Source organism: Trachurus trachurus (genome assembly GCF_905171665.1).
Source record: "Trachurus trachurus genome assembly, chromosome: 16".
NCBI lineage: Eukaryota > Metazoa > Chordata > Actinopteri > Carangiformes > Carangidae > Trachurus > Trachurus trachurus.
Window position 1 is genome coordinate 24,034,920 of NC_139902.1, and position 19,401 is coordinate 24,054,320.

Here is a 19,401-nt window from a genome sequence, read left to right on the forward strand (position 1 = left end):
TATCTGCTCTTGTTTAGTATTTTGGAGCGTGCGTGCTCATGCACACGCATGTTCATTCTCTAATTCCACCTGGTGTGCATCGTCCTGGTCTCTGTGGGTCTCGAAGGGAACTGGGGAGGATATAGGAGGAAATTGTCCAGCATGATTCCCTCTTTATATCTCATTTCTGCACAAGTCCTTTCATCCCCCCTTCTCTCTACTGGGAGTCTCCAGGAGGAAATCCCTCACATGTTTGGACATGGAGCACAACTGTCCCAAAACAGGACCAGGCCCTAACGAGAGGGGAGCCAAGCTAAGTCAGACGGGCTTAGACACCAAAACAGAGACAGGGGCCATCAGGATCATGGCGCAATCCCCGTGCAATGGTCAGTGATGAGGGAATCAAGTCTGGCTGGCGCTTTCTTGTTTTCTTTGATTGTTCTGCTAACTCTCCAAGGGCACCGTTGTTCAGATTCTTCTGATGATCCAACACACTGCACATATTTTTTGATAAAAATAGTTCATTAGTTCAGGGGCGGAAGACGGGGGCAGGGTGGGAGGGGTGATGTTTGATGTGTTCACAGAGCTCCTGAGAGAGGTAAAGCCAATACAGGAAGGGCTTGATCCTCTCTAAGGCCTGTGCTGCATCAAACACTTGTCAAACACCAGGCAGACGGACAGCTGAGTGGCTCTGACAGATCTGATCACAGACATAGGCAATAAGAGTCAACGCCACTCAGCTCCTCTATCCAGGCAGCGCTCTCCCCGCTCTTGTCAATAATCCCCCTTCAACTCACTAAAACACAAACAGAGGGCTTTAAGGCATATGGCAGACATTTTCTTGTTGTTTTTAGCTGTGTATGATTACAGTGCAATTTCAACGGTCATTTCAGGGTCTCACCTCGCAGAGGAGAGGTCTGTGTACTCCAGAAGGCAGCAGCATCTGTCAGAGATGCAGCAGGGGAAGGAGAAAGGAATCAAATCAAAGGGAGAGTTAAGCTCCCACTAATCCGAAAGAACTGTCTCAAGGCCTGTTGGGATTACGGTCCTGAACCTTGCCACCCAGCGGGAAGGAGCATTTATGTTTGAAGGGATTTGATATGGTACCTGGAATGGGTTGAGTTTCATGACACCAACCACTTAATCATGTCTTGAGATTGTCCTTGGAGAGCCATTATGTTATGTGCACCGAAAAGGCAACAGACAGGGAGTTTCTCAGATGACAGAAGACTCAAAGAATCTTAAAAATGCATTTTGAAAAGTAATGTGAAGGAATTAAATCCAAATACTGAGCAACTACAGACAAGGGAAAATACTTGTCATATGTGAATTTCCCAAGTTAAGTAAACTTATTATACAGTATATTATTTATATGACATATTTATTTCACTACTTTCAAATCAATTAAAATGAATATGTACAATGAATCAGTTATTAAACTGGAGCAACAACTGTGTGAAATTTCAGCAACAGTCTATAGAAAAACAAATCTATAAGTTATATGGTGATAATAGTTGCTACATCTATATTTGAGGGTACAACCTGACTGTACAATGATAATTATTAAACCCCCGGAGGGGTTTAGAGTGGGACTGAAGTTACTTTAAAGCACATTTGTCTAATCTTGTATGATAAAAGCTGCTTGAATCAATGTTTATCCACTGTTAAGAGGGCAAATGAAAATAAGTGTTGTGCAAAGTGTTGAAGTAGAAAAGCTTTACAGAAACAGTCTGTACACCATCAAAACGCAGACAAGAAGAGGAACCAAAGTAAGTGTTTACAAAAAGGTGACTTATTAGATCAGAATATATCAATGCCATGTTTCCACAGTAATACGTTTTTGCCCACTTTGTGTAACACTTTAGGAGTTGGTTGGCTAGTTGCAGTAAATTGCCTATCTATGACATCACCTTTGCTCTTTTGTGTTGATGGGAGAGTAGGGCTCTACAGCCTTAGTAAGCTACCCTGGCCTCTACTTACCACTATAATGGCTCTGTTTTTAGTCTGCATCCCCCCCTGTATTTGTCACTGTTGGTTCACACACGCACACAGAAAAACATCCAGACACACAGACAAACACACAGCCAACGGCCAACAGGCCTATACTTGCTACTTTGTTGTGTCTGCATGTCTGTGCACTGGGTCCAAGCTCATGGACATGAGTGGGTCAGAAGCCACAGCCTCTCTCTGAATCACCAGCTGTAATTAAAAGCCGTGATGTCTCTATAGAGATGCCCACCAGAGATGGAGCAAGAGGGGGACAGAGGGGAGGAGAGGAGAGGAGAGGAGAGGAGAGGAGAGGAGAGGAGAGGAGAGGAGAGGAGAGGAGCTTCTGGTGGCTGAGCCAGTGCAACTGTGCACCAGATGTTTTCAGGCTCCCCTGTTCGGCTTCTAGCCTTCCTTCTTTGCTCCTCCAGCCAGACCACTGGAGAGGGAGGACTCCAGTGCACGCAGCACCGCTTCAAACAATGTGCACCACGCGAACACATCCCTCTTCTGCATGCACATTGTTCCTCAAAAAGCCGCGCGCTCTGATATGTGATACGTGAGTGAAAGAGTGTCATTCGAGTGCGAGACAGGAAAGAGAGAATGGAAACAGCGACGAGGAAAAAGAGTAGATAATGTGGTGACTCGTTCTGCTTGTGAGGTCTGTTTTATTGTTTGTCTGTGTCTATTACGTGTTTCTCACACTCTGGGTTGTGTAAATTTGTGTGTGCGTGCGTGTTTGCGTGCATCCTCCGTCTGCCTGGTGCGGTGTAGATGTGGAGATGAAAGCGTTTGCGGCCCACAGGAGAGCTGGCAGCGGTGCCGGACTGGAGGTCTGGCAGACAGAAAGAGGAGGTGCAGGGATACAGCACGATCAGACGGATCCCACTCTGACCAGCTCCAGTTATCTAAATATGAGGTGAGAAACCCTGACACTTCAAACTTGGGGTTAGACTGAAATGGGTATTTGATATTTTTTGGGCTGGACTGAAGCAGAAAACAGATGACGCTTTGCACTCGTGTTGCAAAAAATTTCATCGTCTTTCTCCAAAAAACCTCCAGTAAAGACCAAAATTCAACATTTTCCTAGGATTTTATGCCTGTCAGAGGGGAAGAGCTGCTAACGCTACATTTAGACGGCCACGGCACGCTCCAAATCCATACTAATGAAATTTTTAAAAGCAGGGTGAGCAGGTTTCATTGCAGGTTTTACAGATTGCCACCCCTGAAGCTGTTCTGTAAAATCCTTTAGCACCTCACTGTATCGATTTCTCAGCTCGGTCATCTGCTATAAAATAAAGGGAATAATCACCAACTGTGGTTCAGGGGCAAACCTCCGTCTTGGACATCTCTAGCTGGCGGACACCAGATATTTCATAAAAGACAAAGAGGAGCCCTGCGTAGGAGCTGAACCCTACTTTAAAGATGTCATCACAAGCTGTTGCCATCCATCCCTGTAAAGACACAGACTCGACTGCTGTAAAAACTCACAGGGTGTGACAGCACAAACTGCCCATCAAGGGAACGTTCACCGAAAAGGTCTGTTTTACGGCCCCGACCGTGTCATGGGCAATATCAGCCCCGTATACAGCGCAGCGGGGGGAAATAGCTCCTGTTTGTGGGGCATGAGAACATGAAAACATTCCACTTCTGTACAGTATCTCCCCCCTTCCCCCCACCCCTCAAGTTTGCTGCCACTTTGTTTGTTTGTGTATGTCTGTTTTTGATGGGGCTGTTGATGTCGGCCCATATGCCTCATTTCCTCTGCCAGAAGACGCCTCGCAACCAACAACGCAGCCTTCCTCCTCCTCCCGCTTTAACAAAGTCACACTCGGAACAATGCGTGCAACAACATCCAGATTTTCAAACTCGCAAAATGACTGATTTGGGCGGGTTATTTTATAAACTTGTGCAAATTGTGAGTGTAAACACATCACGCTCTTTTCAACATCAAAATGTTGTTTGATGAAGAGCTATAGCTGCACATCTGCTGGTGTGAATTTATTGGGATAACACTATCACTGATGCACACTCCACAGTAAAGAGAGTCAAACAAATAAGAGCGGCTGTATCTAATGTGTGTACATGAGTCTACAAAAGGCAGTTCAGCAAAAACCACAAAACTCGACTGGGCCAAAGAGTGTGAAAAAACCCCTTCACTCGCAGCACCCTCCTCTTTTTTTTCTTCCTGCTTGGAAAAGACCAGATGACAGTAATGTGGAGCACGGAGCCCCAGTGAGCGCCGCTGACCCCTCCTCCTCCACCTCCCTCCTTCTATCCATCCCTCCCTCCCCCCCACCATGGTCTTTGAAAGGCCTCCACGTGTTTATGGCTCATGCCTGTGGTATGACGATGGATTCTCCATATAAAAGCCAGCAGGATCATGGGGTGTTTCAAATATTGCTCTCTGAAGGCAGTTGCTGACAAAATGACAGCAGCCATATTTATTTTGGTCAGAGAGCAGGGGCACTTAGTGGGAAGTTAATCAGAGACCTCCCCCCTCCCTCCTCCTCCCGGCTTCCAGCATCGCCCCCCCCCTTGCCCCCTCCACCCCCAATGAGGAATGTACCCAGCACAGAGAAGTCTCAGAGACAACTGGTAATGACTTTCTCCTCCGATGGAAGATTTAACACCACTAAACTGCACGAGAGGCAGAAAAATAAACCCGAAAGTTTGGTTTGAGACTATCAGCATAAAGCAAGTGTTGATTGCCCGTCCAGACATGAGCCTAGATAATCAATTTTCATCTGGTTTGGAGGAGATATAAAACATAAGCGTGGAGACGGGAGGGAAAAAAAGAATAATCTATGGCAGAGATTTCACAAATATGGGATAGCTGAAACAGAACTTGTGTTAATTTGTGACTGCAACCGCAGCGGTGACCATAACTGCCATTGGCACCGGGATGTTGGAGACCTGGCCAAGTCAATGACAGGTTGATGTGTCTTTTCCTCATCACCCATACTCTTATTCACTAGAGCACAGTGCAAAGCTTCCAAAATACTCTCTGTCATCTCGGCTTTGCAGCTTCACAGGCGTGTGTGCAGCATGAGGAAGTCATCATTGTGTTTCTTTGTCTTCGCAACCAGATTGGGGGCAGTGTTTAATTAAATTAATGAACGTTGCAAGTCTTAGAGGTGGGCGGTGGTGGCAGGGGGAGGAGGGGGTCATCCCAGTCGGACACTGGCCTGGGCTCTGTGTCCGCAGCCAGACCGTCCATGCTGTCCAAAGGAGGCAGGCCACTTCTGAGGCCTTCTCACCAGCTACTGTGTCAGCCCCTATGGAGCGGCCTTATTAAATGAAGATTAAGCCGTGGCTCCCCCAGTCACAACAGGCTGCGGTGTGAGGCGCACATAATCACCATGACAGGGTGGCTGCCAATTAGTGCTCTCCTTCTGTCCTGGGAAAATGCTCCTCACTCCGCTCCCGCTGGCGGGAAGAACTGATCCGGATTGTCCGTGATATTACCCGGGCCAGAGATCGCCGTTAATCACCCACCCGTCATTCCACTGCGGTGGAAATCAGAGCGCGAGTTGTCATCTGTGCACCAGCTCTTCCATCCAAGAGAAGTGACTTCAGATAGAGCACACCCGGCGGACATTAATCGGAATAATGAGATAAGTACACGAAAGAACAGAAGTGCAAACCTCCGCTCTCAACTGCTTTGGGCAGAGTTCAGAGTGGTGGCTCAGGCAGCGCTCGATTGTTGTTTGGCTTGGAGAAACTGCACCATGAGCTCCTCTGCTGAGACAGAAGAAGAACATGCTCCATCAATTAACCTCAAGTTGAAAGCATGTGTCTGTTTTAGAAAGAAGCTGGCCTGATGGGAGAGGGCTACGTCTGACAAAAATACATCCAGAAATGTGTTTGGATGTTGGGTTTCCAAGCCAAACACAGGCCAGACTCAGATGTGATCATGCTGAGTGCGTAACTAAAATGCTCTGAAGTGAATGGCATCTTTCGCCAGAGCTTAAAACTCTTGGCTCAGCGAGTATAAACACCAAAATTGTGTGTCACACGCTCATACGCATGCATGCGCATTAACTGCTCGCTCGTATGCAAGGACTGCCAGAAACCGGAATTGTTTGGCGTGTCGAGCGGTATGTGCTACAGACAAGGCGGCTGCGCTTCCTCCAGAGCGGATTTGAGGCAATCACCATTGCTCTGTGCATCGTTTTACAGGAGCAGAGACTTTGCAGCAGATGGTTCGCAGACGGTGAGGACCAGGAGGTCCACAGCGCTGTGGATTCACCGCAGAACCAGACTGGTTTCAGACAGAACCTGGCGTAAATCCCACCAGCCAACCAAATCCTCCCGGGGTCTGGTCGATTCAGGGCGGATCTGGGTTCACTTTGGTCCTTTATGCACCAGACTGTAGGTGCTTGTGCAGTAAATTAATCAAACGCCCGCCTCTCTGTCACGTCCAATGTCCTTAAATACAGACAAACAGCCTTCAGGGCCTTCAGATTTCTCACTGTGGAGGAAGGAGGAGGAGGTAAACTGAGTCTGGGCGGATTTATCCTCCTCTACACCGCCGTCACAGAGTGTGAAACAAAAGGTGTTTATCCAGAGTTTCAAATTGATGGCAGTGGGAACGGAGTGAGCTGTGTGACTGGTTATCACAGTTACAGTATAAACACAAACGGCACGCAGAAGTTATGACATACAGTATTAGTGGTGGCTGGAGCCGAGCACACAGATGACGGATGGGATGGAGGGCTTGGCCTCAGTTGGGCCCTACAGCAGTAAGGGTTTCTCTGGTTACACACACAAGAGATCAATTCCCCCACAAAGACCTGTAGCTCACCAAGTGCAGTACAGGTACATAATCCAACAGCCAAATACAGTATGAGCACTGTGTATTCCTCCGCTCTTTCTGCTTCTCCCCTGTTTCTTTCCATGTGTTCAGCGGGGCGACTGTGAGTCATCACGAGCCCGTAGAAGTGTAAATTGAACTGCATTGTTCTGGAAAACCAGGTCTTAAATATGTTTCTGTTATCGGTTCCAAAATTTTCTAAGCTATAAATTTTTACAACTCATAACTTCATATTGTAAAACCCCTGCTCTTGTTTGGGTTCACATTTGGGCCTGGCCACCCCCTCCATTGCAAAACGACCCTTTGAGGAATACTTTCACCTACAAATCAAGCAAAGCAGCGCTGCACAAATGTCACTCCCGACTGCTGCTATAAAGACTTCTATGTCCGTCAAAAGAATCTGAAAGCCGATTTGTAAAACTGTCGGAAATTACCCCTGGTTTCAATGGTGCATTTGTGTTGGACTTTACACCCTCTTAAATCCCAAATCAGGGATTACATTTAGAGTGGGAGTTTCAAGGGCTTTAACATTTTAAGTTGTTTACACAACATCTAATGTCAGTGACATGGCAGAGGCAGCTGTTGTTCAGAGATTATGCAGTTGTAGAGTGGGTGGGAAAGAGAGAATTGGAGGAAACAACACAGATGGATTGATAAACAGGGAGGGGGGGAAAAAAGAAGCAGCGGAAGAGGAATTAAACTTGTCACACACGTCTGTTTGTAAACCAGTGAATCTGATGACAGGGGGTCGCTGGGAAATCTCCGTAGGGAATTCCCTAACAGCATCAATATGGAACAGCAAGGCACTGCAGCGTTATCACTCTCCTCACCTTTCCTCTCCTCCCATCAGCTCACAAGACAGCGAGAGAGCGAGAGAGGAGGGGGAGCCCAGTCTGTCAGTGCTGATAGGGCCGAAGCAGCTATTAATAAAGTCTCTTTATTGTTTATGGTCTGCTCAGAACGCCACTCCGGGGGATGATAGACGAGCATTTTACTGTCTCCAGGGTACGATGCAAAAAAAACGCCTGGCACACACACCAGCCGAGCAGCAGCCATGAGACGAAGCTTCCGTACTCCTCTAGAGATCGTCCATTAAAGAAAACGATGCTGCGAATTCAAACAGCTGGATGGAAATAATCATATCAGCGTCGCACGAACAGTTTCTTCCTCATTTGATGTTTTACGTAAGTTATACGGATAATAACACAAGCAGCCTGTTTTCCTATAAATAGTGTTACAGGCCAAAAAACAAACAGCAGGTCGATAGATGCTTTCAAATACTTTTTTTTATTTGTCCACTACAGCCTTTCTGTCATACAGGCAGATGTCCATTTTTATTGGCGTGCAGTGATCCTCAGTGCATCTGAGTCAAACGCATCTGGTGGACACACACACACACACACCGAATTCCCATATTATGTTTGCCAAACTTCAAACGTTTGCTTCGAATTAAGTTGACAGTTGGATGGAAATGGCTCTTTCGACGGTGCAACCACCACATTTTTGTCAGTCCATGCACCAGTGTGTTACCGGGACACTGCTGATCTGGCTAACGCCGGCGGAGAACAGCAAATGAATCCCAGCAGTGTTGAATGATACACATTGTTTACACTGATCAGCGGCTTGTACGGAACGCATCAGACACGGTTTACGCCACTCGTCGCATAGCCTCCTCTGTGAAAACACCTCGCTTTCTTGACGTGATCTGTGTTTTTTATTCGTTTTTTCATTCCCCTGGTACGTTTTACAGAGGGATTAGATCAGTGCAGACACAGAGGAGAAAGGAGCTCGTTCCCATTGACTCGTGCGCCTCAGCTATAAGCTGGAAGACGGGGATCTGTCAATGACGTCCAGTGTAATTTAAATTCAAAGGAATGTAGAAACACAAGCCAGGGCGATCTGATAAGCATTGCCATAAATAGTGTATACCTTCATACTGCTTCCTCTTATTTCTGTGTCCAGCATCTTTATGGTCTGCAGTTATATAATCCTATGCAGATCCTAAACATTGGTGTCTGGTGTCTGGTTAAAGGAGCTGATAAAAATTTCCATTTTTAGACATCTTGAGTTCCACCCACCTCTTATATTTATATTTCCATCTGACTGAACAATCTATACATTGAGGTTACAGTTTTCTAAACTCTATTTAAAGATGACATTGACCATACGGCATTACAGTCCCTTTTATTTGTAAGTAGCACTCAGGGACTCTAAGTGGCAAAGACCTTGATATTTGTCTACATTTCTAAGATCTCATATTATATAAAGATAGATGTTCATGTCTTTTTTGGATTATATATCAGGTCTTGGTTCGATATCAATACTGTATCAAAGTGCTCAGTCCACAGAGAAAGGCGCATGGCCTGTATTCAGAAAACTGAGTCTGAAAATGACAGGTCTCAAAATGAGGTCAGGAGTTGTGTAAATTTGTGATGTCACAACAAAGCAGTAGCCGACCTCGGCCATCAGTTTTACTGAGTGTTTTTCCTGAAATCTTCTATATTTTTCATTTCATCACTCAGAAAGCAGTCAGCCAATCGATTGTCTCACGACCTGTTGTTCCAGAGAGAGGCCTTAGAGAGGAGATGTGAAACTCCACTGAGATGTTTTTTTGGTGTTTAAAAACCTCAAATGTGTCTTCTCATGGGCCCGACTTCAAATAAAACCAGAGAAGTGTTAACTATGAGCCACCTTTGCAAGATATTTCAGAATGAACTCATCCACACTGCAGCTTGATCTCCGAACACTTCCTGATCACCTGTGCTCCAGAGGTTGACCTCCTCTCCCATTGGACTACGCTTTATTATCTCTCGCAGCGAGTGATTATTTTACAATGTCAGACGGTCGAGCTCCCATGCGATGGCGCTGGATCTGTGGAGTGTTTCTCCTCTCCTCTGACTTCAGCCGCTTACATTTTACATTGTATTTATTTGAACTGAAGAGTGTTGCATTTCACTGGCTTTTGCCAAGTGGGGATTTTTCACTAGCGGTCGAGTGGGGAGGGCGGGGGATTAACAACACATGCCTAAGTCTGAAATTTACCTTTATTAAACAGGCCACTGCAGCACTTCACGAGCCCAGAGAGATGCACAACACAGTGACACTTTTACACGAGCATTTAATCACGCGGCTGAGGCCACTGATCCTCCACAGTCATTTGATAAGGAACTGTACTGAGAGGTTTACAGTGACCACATCGCCAGGGAACAGTAGCTCTAAGTAAGATGGACATGGGGAGTCCGCTGTCGGTTTCTAAAGGGGCGAAGACGAATGGTTCTGCTTTGCGCTCAATTTCTTCACAACAACTTCCCACCGGCTTCATGCTTGAGATAATGGACGGCAGTAACCATGTGCAACAATGCCAAATTTTAATTAAAGAAGGCCGTAAAAGTTCCTCGGAAAAGGTCAAGCAGGCACGGTAAAGTCATGAAGTGGTGCGTGGGGGTTGCGGAGAGTTTTTCCCCCCCTGACAAACGGGACAGGGATTTAGGAACTAAATGTGCCATGGAATCACAGTTTCCAACCCAGAGAGCAGGCACTGCCTTGGTAGTGCTGAAATATGAGAAACTATCAGGGTTTATTTCAAGTTTATTTACTCTTTCACCACTTCACTAAATGATCCTCCCATTCAACACTCCAGGCCAAAGATGGAGAGAAATCCTCGAGGTTACAATATTTTCCTCTTTCTGTTAAACAACGTTTTTCTTTTTTCGACAGACTGAATGATATCTGCCACTGTAATTGCTTCCTTATTTGGTGAATTAAATATTTACACTTGGCCTATCCTAATCCAAAGTTTATGAGAGATGTAAAAGGACATTAAGGGGAAAGACATTTATTTTAAAAGCTCTGCTAACTGAGGCCATCACCCCAAATGGTGTGTTTGGACCATCTGAGAGAAATGGTTTACTTTCAGAAAAAAAAATATTTCCCTTAGCTGTATTCACACACGGAGAAATTCCAGATTTGACTTCTCATTTAATGGCCCGCCGTACATGCTGTGTGCACCGCAAATATCTCTAAAGCTGATGGGAGGAAACAGAGACGGCCATTGAGGAAACCTGAAGTTCTTACTTTGAAGAATTCCACCGAGGAGAGTAAGAGAGATGGGAGAGGGAGGGGGGAAAATATACCTCTGGCTCAAACAAGGCTGTCATGGAAAAATACTGATATTTCATGCACAGAAACGCCAGTGTGTGCACCTCAAAAACACAGACAGAGAAAAAAAAACAAGGCTGAGTGCAAGGTACAGGGGTTACATGAGACAGGTGAAACTGAGAGAGGGGGAAGGAGTTCTCCTCTGGGATGAGTGGGCTGTTTTCTTTAATATTCACCAGACTAGGGTAAACTTGGATGGGAGTGAAGGTGGATGGAGTCGGGACGGACTGACAGAATATCTCTCTCACACACCAACATATGGCTGTTTGACGTCCTTACCTCTCCTGCAGTGCCTCATGGCCATTTTGCACATCCTGGACTCGGCGATGGTGGGACAGGGTATCGTGTCCTTGGGTGGTTTCTTAACAATGTGCCGTGTCCGGGTCTCCAGACCCCACTTATAGCCACAGGTTTTGTTTCTCCTGGTGCAGGCTCCCCATTCGCTCCACTGGCCCACCTCGCAGCCCTCTGCAGAGACGCACAGGAACAGTGATGAAAAACCACAGCACAGGGCCAGTCAAGAGACCCTAGGTCAAGTTTTAATACAGGGTGAGGGAGCTTTACTGTGGATACTATAACCTCTAAGTGTGTGGTCCCTGTTGAACTGCTTGTTTTAGGTCCAAAATAAGCAGCACAACTGAGAAGTTATGGAATACTGTGCGCAGGTAAGAAAGGTGTAAAAGACAAGTTTATTTACTCTCTTGAAACCGGATCTTTTTTTGTTTTGTGCATATTTGTGTTGTTTCACATACCTCCACACTCCATAGTTTCCTCCATTGGAGCAAAGCCCTCGGGGCACTTGTCATAGCAGCGCCCTTTGTGAAGGTAAAAACCCAACTTGCACTTGGTGCAGAAGTCTTTACTGAAGCAGGACTCGCAGTTCTCTATCCTGCATCCTGGAGAAAGAAGGAGAGAAAGAGGAGAGTCATCAGGGTCTGAGCAGCCCTCTCATCTGGAGTTGATCGAGAGCTAAGGGGTTTGGGGAAGGGGGCTCTTCAGAGGATTAGATCGTCTCTCCTGCACACACACACAAAAAAAGAGCTAGCGATGCCTTGTGGATCATTTCTCTCCGGGGCTCAAGTGTGTTTCAGAAAACTTGTTTTGCCTGACAGATTTTTTTTGTTCTCAAACTTCCTGTTCTTGTCCAGAGAGAGCAAACAGTGTGAAAACACAACAGCAGAGACGGAGAGGAATCATGTCACACTGACCTCTTTCAACAGATCTGCACCGACATGCAACAGTTTGGATCCAAACACACTACAGCGCACATGTTTTTAACTAACGGTGTGCTGCAACAGGATGAATAAATCCCATTAGAGCTAAATACTGTCCCTAATGTGCTGTCTTCACACTCCACTCTGCTTCAGTCCTCAGTCCTTCCCTAACTGAGGATTATTATGGGGTGTCAGGTTGTCATTAAAGAATGAATGATGGCTAGTGATCACAAAGCACGCCTGCTGTGCCGATCCTTTAAGTTTGTTGGCTCTGATATAAAAGGGAGTAGGTGGGTTTGGAAAAGGAGGGGCGGGGGGGCAACAACATTGTGCAGCCTTGCCAAACAAATGCTGACGCGTTTTAACCAGCACACAACCAACACAACGGCGCACTTACAGTATCCTCCCACGCCACACCCTGCCACTGCGCATGACACACTGCGCCGCGCTCTCGCAAAGAAAGACCTAGCAATGTGTCATCAAGCTCTTACTCTGCAAATAGCACGTCAGGCAGGGCCAAATTACAACAACCACACCAACACGGCGACACACAGGCCCACATGATTAGAAGGAGGCTCCTAGTGCTGTCTAATTTATGACGCTCCTCAGAAGCTCTATGTGGCTCCATTGCCCAATAGGCTTCCAGTGCAAAACCCTCCTTGTGCTTGCAGGGTTCTCCCCAGGTAGAGTGTCATTCGCTGCTCCGATTGCATCTCGCACGAGGAAAGCACCAGCGCCACCAGCACCACTATCGCAGCGCATCAGTGTTTACGCTCGTCTCTCCACGCGTCGAACCTGCACTGCAGTGATTTTCCACATGTGAGAGAGCGACAGAGGCTGAGGGCTGCTGCTCTTTTATCTGTGACCCTTGCAAGGCCCGGGGAAGGGAAGGTTCTCACAATCACACCCCTTAATTACACCATCTCCAGCTAACCATCAGGCCTCCTCCTCGACATTCCTGCAAAACGAGGGGGTCCCTCCCCGCTTTACTTTGAACCCTAAAGTATGGCCTCTGCCCACTCACTCTGGTCTCACGCTTTCCCGACCAGTCTAAACAAACCATTGACACACACACACACACACACACACACACATGTGCACAAACACACGCACATACCAATCAGATATGGCCGGAGATAGACCCTCTCTGCAATAAAAGCTGCGCTCCACATTTTGTAAATATAATTCTGATCATAAATCACCGATGTCTTTAGCAATTTCCTGTCTTCTCACATCATTTTCGTGTTATTAATTCAATCATCTGATATTATTTAGCTTATCTAAGTGTTCCTCTTGCTCCATTTTTTATCTTATATCTCAACATATGTCTTGGATCTCTGGAGCTATGCAGCGCTGTAGAGATTTCGGTGTGGAATGCATGAGTCCAAAAGAGGTATAAATATATTTCGCTGTCCTTTTTCTTTTATAGCTTTCTGCCTCTGGTTCGCTTCTCAGTCGGGCTTGTGTTTGATATAAGACGAGCCCAATACAGGCAGCAGGCTAATAAATCACCAAGCTAATTGAAAAGCACAAAGCTGTCTTTTACCCCTCACACTTCCCAGGCCTGTCATCACCTGAGAGACTTTAAGCTCCCAAACAAAAAAATAAAAGCGTAAGGAGAGAGAAAGAGAGAGAGAGAGGAGGGGGCCAAAAACATCTGGCAGTACTCTGAAGAACTGGGGTTGTTGTGCAACCCACAGTTATTGACAGTAAATACGAGCAACGCAGATGTGTGAAACACTGTATCCTTGCAGCCGCAGTAGCACATAACAGGGTTTTTGATTTAAACATCACTCTTGGTTTCGGTTTCAGATGAAGTCAGACAACGGCTCGAATGCTGGGAAATTGTGTTTTCTAAATAGAAGATAAGCAATAATGTCACCGCGCGTGATGGATGAGGTGAACGACACATCAATGCGGCTCCGCGGGATTTAGAACGCAGGGAGGCTGGGAGCAGCTCGAGGGTCGGAGGTCATCAGAGAACGAGGTGGGTAGGAGAGGGATCACCGTGACAGACGTTCATCCCTGTGTCCGGTTATCAGGCAAAAGGCTATCTTGAGACAGCGAGGGGCTATCACACTCCCACCACTGGACGCTGGGCGCTCAGCTGGCCAAGTGGACGGCTAAGGCAGCTACAGAAACAGATACAGGGGAGCGGGTTCATTCTCCCTGCAGGATTAACCTCTGGACCACCTTTAAAGTCTTCATCTAGGTGCCTGAGGGAGACTAATGAGAAATAATGAGGTCATCAGATCCCAGTGAAGGCCCACTGTTCCTGGGACTTAAACGTATTATCATCATTATCTCCCAGCCTGGTTCTGGCTGTGAGTTACATTATGAACGCAGGAAGAAAAAAGCCTCATGCCTCAGCTGTCAGTGGGCGCACGATTGAAAAAGATGTTGTCAGCGCCGCAACAGTTCCATCGTTACCATTATCGGTATTGCCGTTTTTTTTTTTTTTGTTTGTTTGATTTTACACTATGTGGTTTGCGTGTCAAGTGCATTTGAAGTTGAGAGATGAGTCACTTATGATCTAATGGCGCATGCTTGGCAGGAGCCAATCCTTCATCTGTGGTCTGGATAGAGAAGCAGATAGATTTTTATCATGGACGCTCAAAGCATCGTGTCAGCCTCAGTCAACTGCTGCTCCTCCGCAGACTGACAGCACCACCTCGCCATTTCTTTACATGAATATTCACTTTGTGCGGAAAAGGGGGTGTTAAATCATTTCATGAAGATTAATGAACCTCTCATGTTCCAGGCGGAGTCTCTCATACGTTTGCCGAGCCGGAGGTGGGTTGTGAGACTTGCTCATCAGTGCACCGAGAGCCTCGGCCTCTTTCAGAAAGCTAACCAGACCCGATGTTGCGCAGCAAGGGTGTCCATGTCGTAAAAGGCCTGGCAGTGTGAGGGGGAAAACAAGCCCTATTTTTCCAGCCTTCGCCTCCAAGCTGCGTCGAACAGCTCTGACCTACTCTCTAGGCCCTGGGTTTGGCCGACATGGAAGCTTTGGCTTGCTCGCTGCCACCCAGCCATGTCGTGTGGAGCTACGGATGGCAAGAGTTCATGGTAAAGGCTGGAGCTGCCATGTTCTCCCCCAGCTCTCTCCAGGCAGTTTTCTTTCCACATGGGTGCTCCTCCGCTCGTGGTGTAGGGGCTAGGTGAAGCAGAGGTGGTGTTCCTGTCAATCAGCTGCTTCCAGTGAGAGATCGCGGTTGACAGATGTGTCAGCGTCCGTCCAACCTCCTGCACTCCAAGGAACACAGTGGGCGATATACCGGGATACGCTCTCGTATCTGCTCAGGCAGCTCCGCACACACACACACACACACACACATACACATACACAGGAAGATCAAGCTTCAGACAGTGGTCAAGCACAAGACAGCTCCTCCTCTCGCACTATAGCATGCACAATTATGCACTGTTTTGAGAAAAAACCCGCTTCAACTCTGGGTCTGGCTGTAATGTCCTGGGAGCAGGGCTTGGTTTGGTGGGTCCATTGTATTGTCTGGCAAATCTGAAAGTGCGGTTACTAAAGCTGTGATGATTAAATGTCCCTCGGTGAAACTCAAAGGCCAAAAGCAACTGGTCTTTTTGTTGGTTAGACTGTGCAATGGAAATACCCACAAGCTCAGAATTAGAGCGAGAAAAGAGAGAAGTTGAATGAGAGACGTGGAGAGGCAGGGAGGGAGAGGGAGAGCCGCCAGCGCTGCCAACGGGAGGTTGAAAAACTTGTTACACAGCCCTGGTACGCTTTTGGCCGAGGCCCATGATGCATGGCTCGTATCCACCTCCAACATGACACATCCCATGATGTGCCTTAAAAACTAAAACGATCCTGGAAAAGATACATCCAACCGGCTTCTGCGTCCAGCCTTAATTTTATGTGACAAACCAATTCGAAGGACTACAATGGGATTTGGTAACAGATTTCCCTCAGTCTATGAAATGCTGTAAAAGAAGAGAAAAAAAAAGAAAAGAAAAAAGAAATCACGATAAATTTATTTTTTCTAAATTACCTCAGACGGGAGAGTCTCCAGTGGCACATTACACTGGCACTGAATGAAGCTGTGATATTTAAACCGTGCTTCCAGGATATTGGCAATCTCAGGCCTTGATCTGGCTGCTTGTTGGTTGGCAGCGAACACAGCTGAGGTTTCTATGTGTTTTAAAGCCACTGCAGTGGGGTAAGGCAAAACAGGGTTGGTGGCTTAAGTATATGTATGTGTGTGTAGCAGTGGGGGGTCCGTAATACACCCCGAGGGAGGAAGTTTTGAATGTAGCCCTGCTCTCGTGCTGACCCTCTCAACACTCTCTCTCTTATAAAAGACAGCTCTGATAGTCGCCTTTCAGCTCATAATTCTTTCAGCCAGAGAGCTCGCCTGCGATACAGAATGACTGAATGCGCTTTGGCTTGGGAACGTATGTTAAAACCGAGGTATTATGAAATGTGACTGAGGCAAGAGCATGACTGCACCGCATTCAGACAGATTTGGCTGTACATAACGCAGTACACTGTGTGACTGCTGCTACAAGTCTTTCCCCGTAGAGCGGCGGGTTGACACCCACAGACACTGGTGTGGGACTTCTTCTAGGGGGGGCTGATAAGAAACTCTGTGGATAACACTAGAGCTGCTGCATATGGTTTCTGGCTTGCATCAAGCCATCCATTAGCCGCTGCAAGTGAGTCCTTGCCAAGCACGGCCCGAGGAATATAATACGTGGACATATAGGAAAGGTATTATGCAACAAATGAAGGCATTGGTAACAAACCAGCAACATCCCAGTAATGGCGCTGCGGCTCCCACATCTCGGGCCTCGTTGAAATCCAGTTGAAGTGTAGCTGTAAACGGGCGTCCAGTTATGTTGCGGAAAGTATAGTTCCCATTGTTTTTGGCTCTAATTATGGTTTATTTTCTCTGCAGTGAAAGGGAAACCCCCCACCCCAGAAGAGTGAGCCTTAAATTTAGCCGTCATCATGCACGGCACAGTTTCTTAAATGCTTCTGAGAAATGAGTGGGTTATATATATGGTAAAGTCCATAGATTAGGATGCTGCCTTTGGGCATACTGTGCTGCTTCTGGTCTTTGAAAGTCATAATTCTCCACAATTTATGAGCAGGAATTTGACCTATGTTGGATAGAACAGTGCATCTGATACCTAATTTACAGTCTGTGACATTTCACATCAACACATGGTGAACAACTGGCAGGAACGGTGAGGCCAAATACATCAGACGGCTCACGTTTTAGCAGAGTTTTCCCCTCCTGTTCACCCAGTGTATGCTGGGATAAGCTGCAGCTCAGCCATACGGAAAAGAAACTAAATAGTGTTTTTTTTTGTGTGTGTTTTTTTTAAGTTAATGTAATGTTTTCCACTCAATTAAAATAATTCATACGTATGAGCAAAAAACTGATCATGACAGATGAAATTTAGCAGCTCTGCACTGGTCTTAATGTCCCGATTGCTCAATCTATAGTTATCCGGTGACTCTCCTTGCGTCAAATTGCATCACATTGTCAGTGTAGATTGTAAAAAAAAAAGTGTATTCATCTCTCCACCCATAGCTTCCTCTGTCACATGCCTGTGAATCCTCAGGAGCCCCTTCAGAAAAACTGAGAGTGAAGCTCCAGCCAGCGAGTGGCTGAGTGTATAAGCGTTTTGCTTGTCTAGCCCATGTTTTCCTTTACCCAGGCAGTCCATGAAAAATTCTTGAATGAGATAAGATCACACAGACAAACTCTGGTGTAATAATAAGCAGCTGCTCCCCGAGTGATTTCAGAGCCTGTGTTTAAAAAGCTCATGATAACAGAGACGTAATGCCACGTTCCAGGCCTCTTTGGAAAACCAGGAGCACACTGCAGCTCTGACTGTGTCGGCGGAGAACCCCCTCACCGTTATCTGTCCGCTGTGCCTTCGAGCCCTCACGCACCAGTCCCCTGTGTCAACTCACACATATTCACCGACCGGACAATTAGCTTCCGACCCAATAAAATATCCCTTTATGGAAGTTGGACTTGAACAGTGTAGTGAAAATGACATGCAGAGCGCAGCTGAGATGTGAGGGTCAAATAGGGAAGTGGATTAGAGAGCCATGACTGAAGCAGCGATCACATCAAAGTAGGTCTCGCTCTGAGATCTGATGCTACGTGACAATACAAGATGTTGCTCTACGAGCAGTTTGGGAGAAGGATTCAGATTAACTTGCCACACATCAGGATCAGTTTAAGTCAAAACTCACCCAGCATGGGGATACACTGGTGGTTAGGATGGCAGGGTTAAATAAAAAAAAATAAAAAAGGAGAACAAGATGTCTTTCTCCTCCAATTTTCCCTGAGTTACGAAAATAGGACAAAATGACTGTGGGGGCCTTTCGGACTTTGCCCCTGATGTGGGGAGATTTGATCAACATGCATACGCAGGAGTGAACGAGGCTGCAGTGATCAAGTGTATTGTTTGGGGGGAACCCAATCAATACCAGCAGTTTGCTTTAAAGAGACTTATACTCGTTAAAACTACGGAGATGTTTTAACCTCAAATTCTTTTTATACGTTGAGTTATATATCAAAACACAGAGCTGAATAACATGATTTCAATCTGGAATCAACTAAAACATTTTTGTGAAAATCTGACATTTACTCAACATCAGACATAATAAGTAATTTGGTATCGATGTGAGGCATCAATGCAGATTTAATCCTCCTGCGTGACGACATATCAGTGTTTTAATATCACTTTGTTATAGAGATAATTATATCCTCACACCCGTGTGAAGCTAATATGTACCAAACCAGTCTATTCACGGAACACACAGAGAGGGAAATGATATAAAATGATTTAATCCAAGCTGAAATATCTAAATAACAACGCATTGTTTTGTTTTGTTTCGTTTTTCTTCCTGCGCTACATGTTCATATTCATATCAAGCCTCGGGTCCGGACACCCTCCTCTGGGGCTTCATTTTAGTGTGTGTCAGGAGTTTGGCTCAGGGAACCAAATGGGTTCAAGTTCCTCTGTGTTTTTATATGAAACACTCAGCCAACACCTCGGGGCTGAGTGTAAACCTATAACTCTCTCTCCTTCTATTCATCAGAACATATTCCATGTTAGGGTCAGCTTATGACATGAGATCGGGGCACTACATGGGGAGGAGAGGGAGAAATTTCATTAATTGGATTTTAAAGTTATTCTTTAACAAGAAACATGGGAACATTTCAATTTCTAAATGTTAGTGTTTGCCGTTTT

The 19,401-nt window shown here is 46.2% G+C and overlaps 1 protein-coding gene across 3 annotated transcripts in view; it reads right to left on the reverse strand.

The window, feature by feature from the left end:
* rspo2 (R-spondin 2) overlaps window positions 1-19,401 on the reverse strand; it is a gene marked incomplete at both ends in the record, with an annotated part of 52,681 nt that overhangs the window by 10,500 nt on the left and 22,780 nt on the right. For 2 of the 3 annotated variants that reach the window (XM_083990213.1, XM_083990212.1), the window contains 2 exons: window positions 11,192-11,407; window positions 11,692-11,835. In XM_083990213.1, coding sequence (XP_083846339.1) covers window positions 11,192-11,407; window positions 11,692-11,835 — 360 coding nt within the window. The remainder of the gene's footprint in view (window positions 1-11,191; window positions 11,408-11,691; window positions 11,836-19,401) is intronic. The other variant, XM_083990214.1, reaches the window with a different exon arrangement.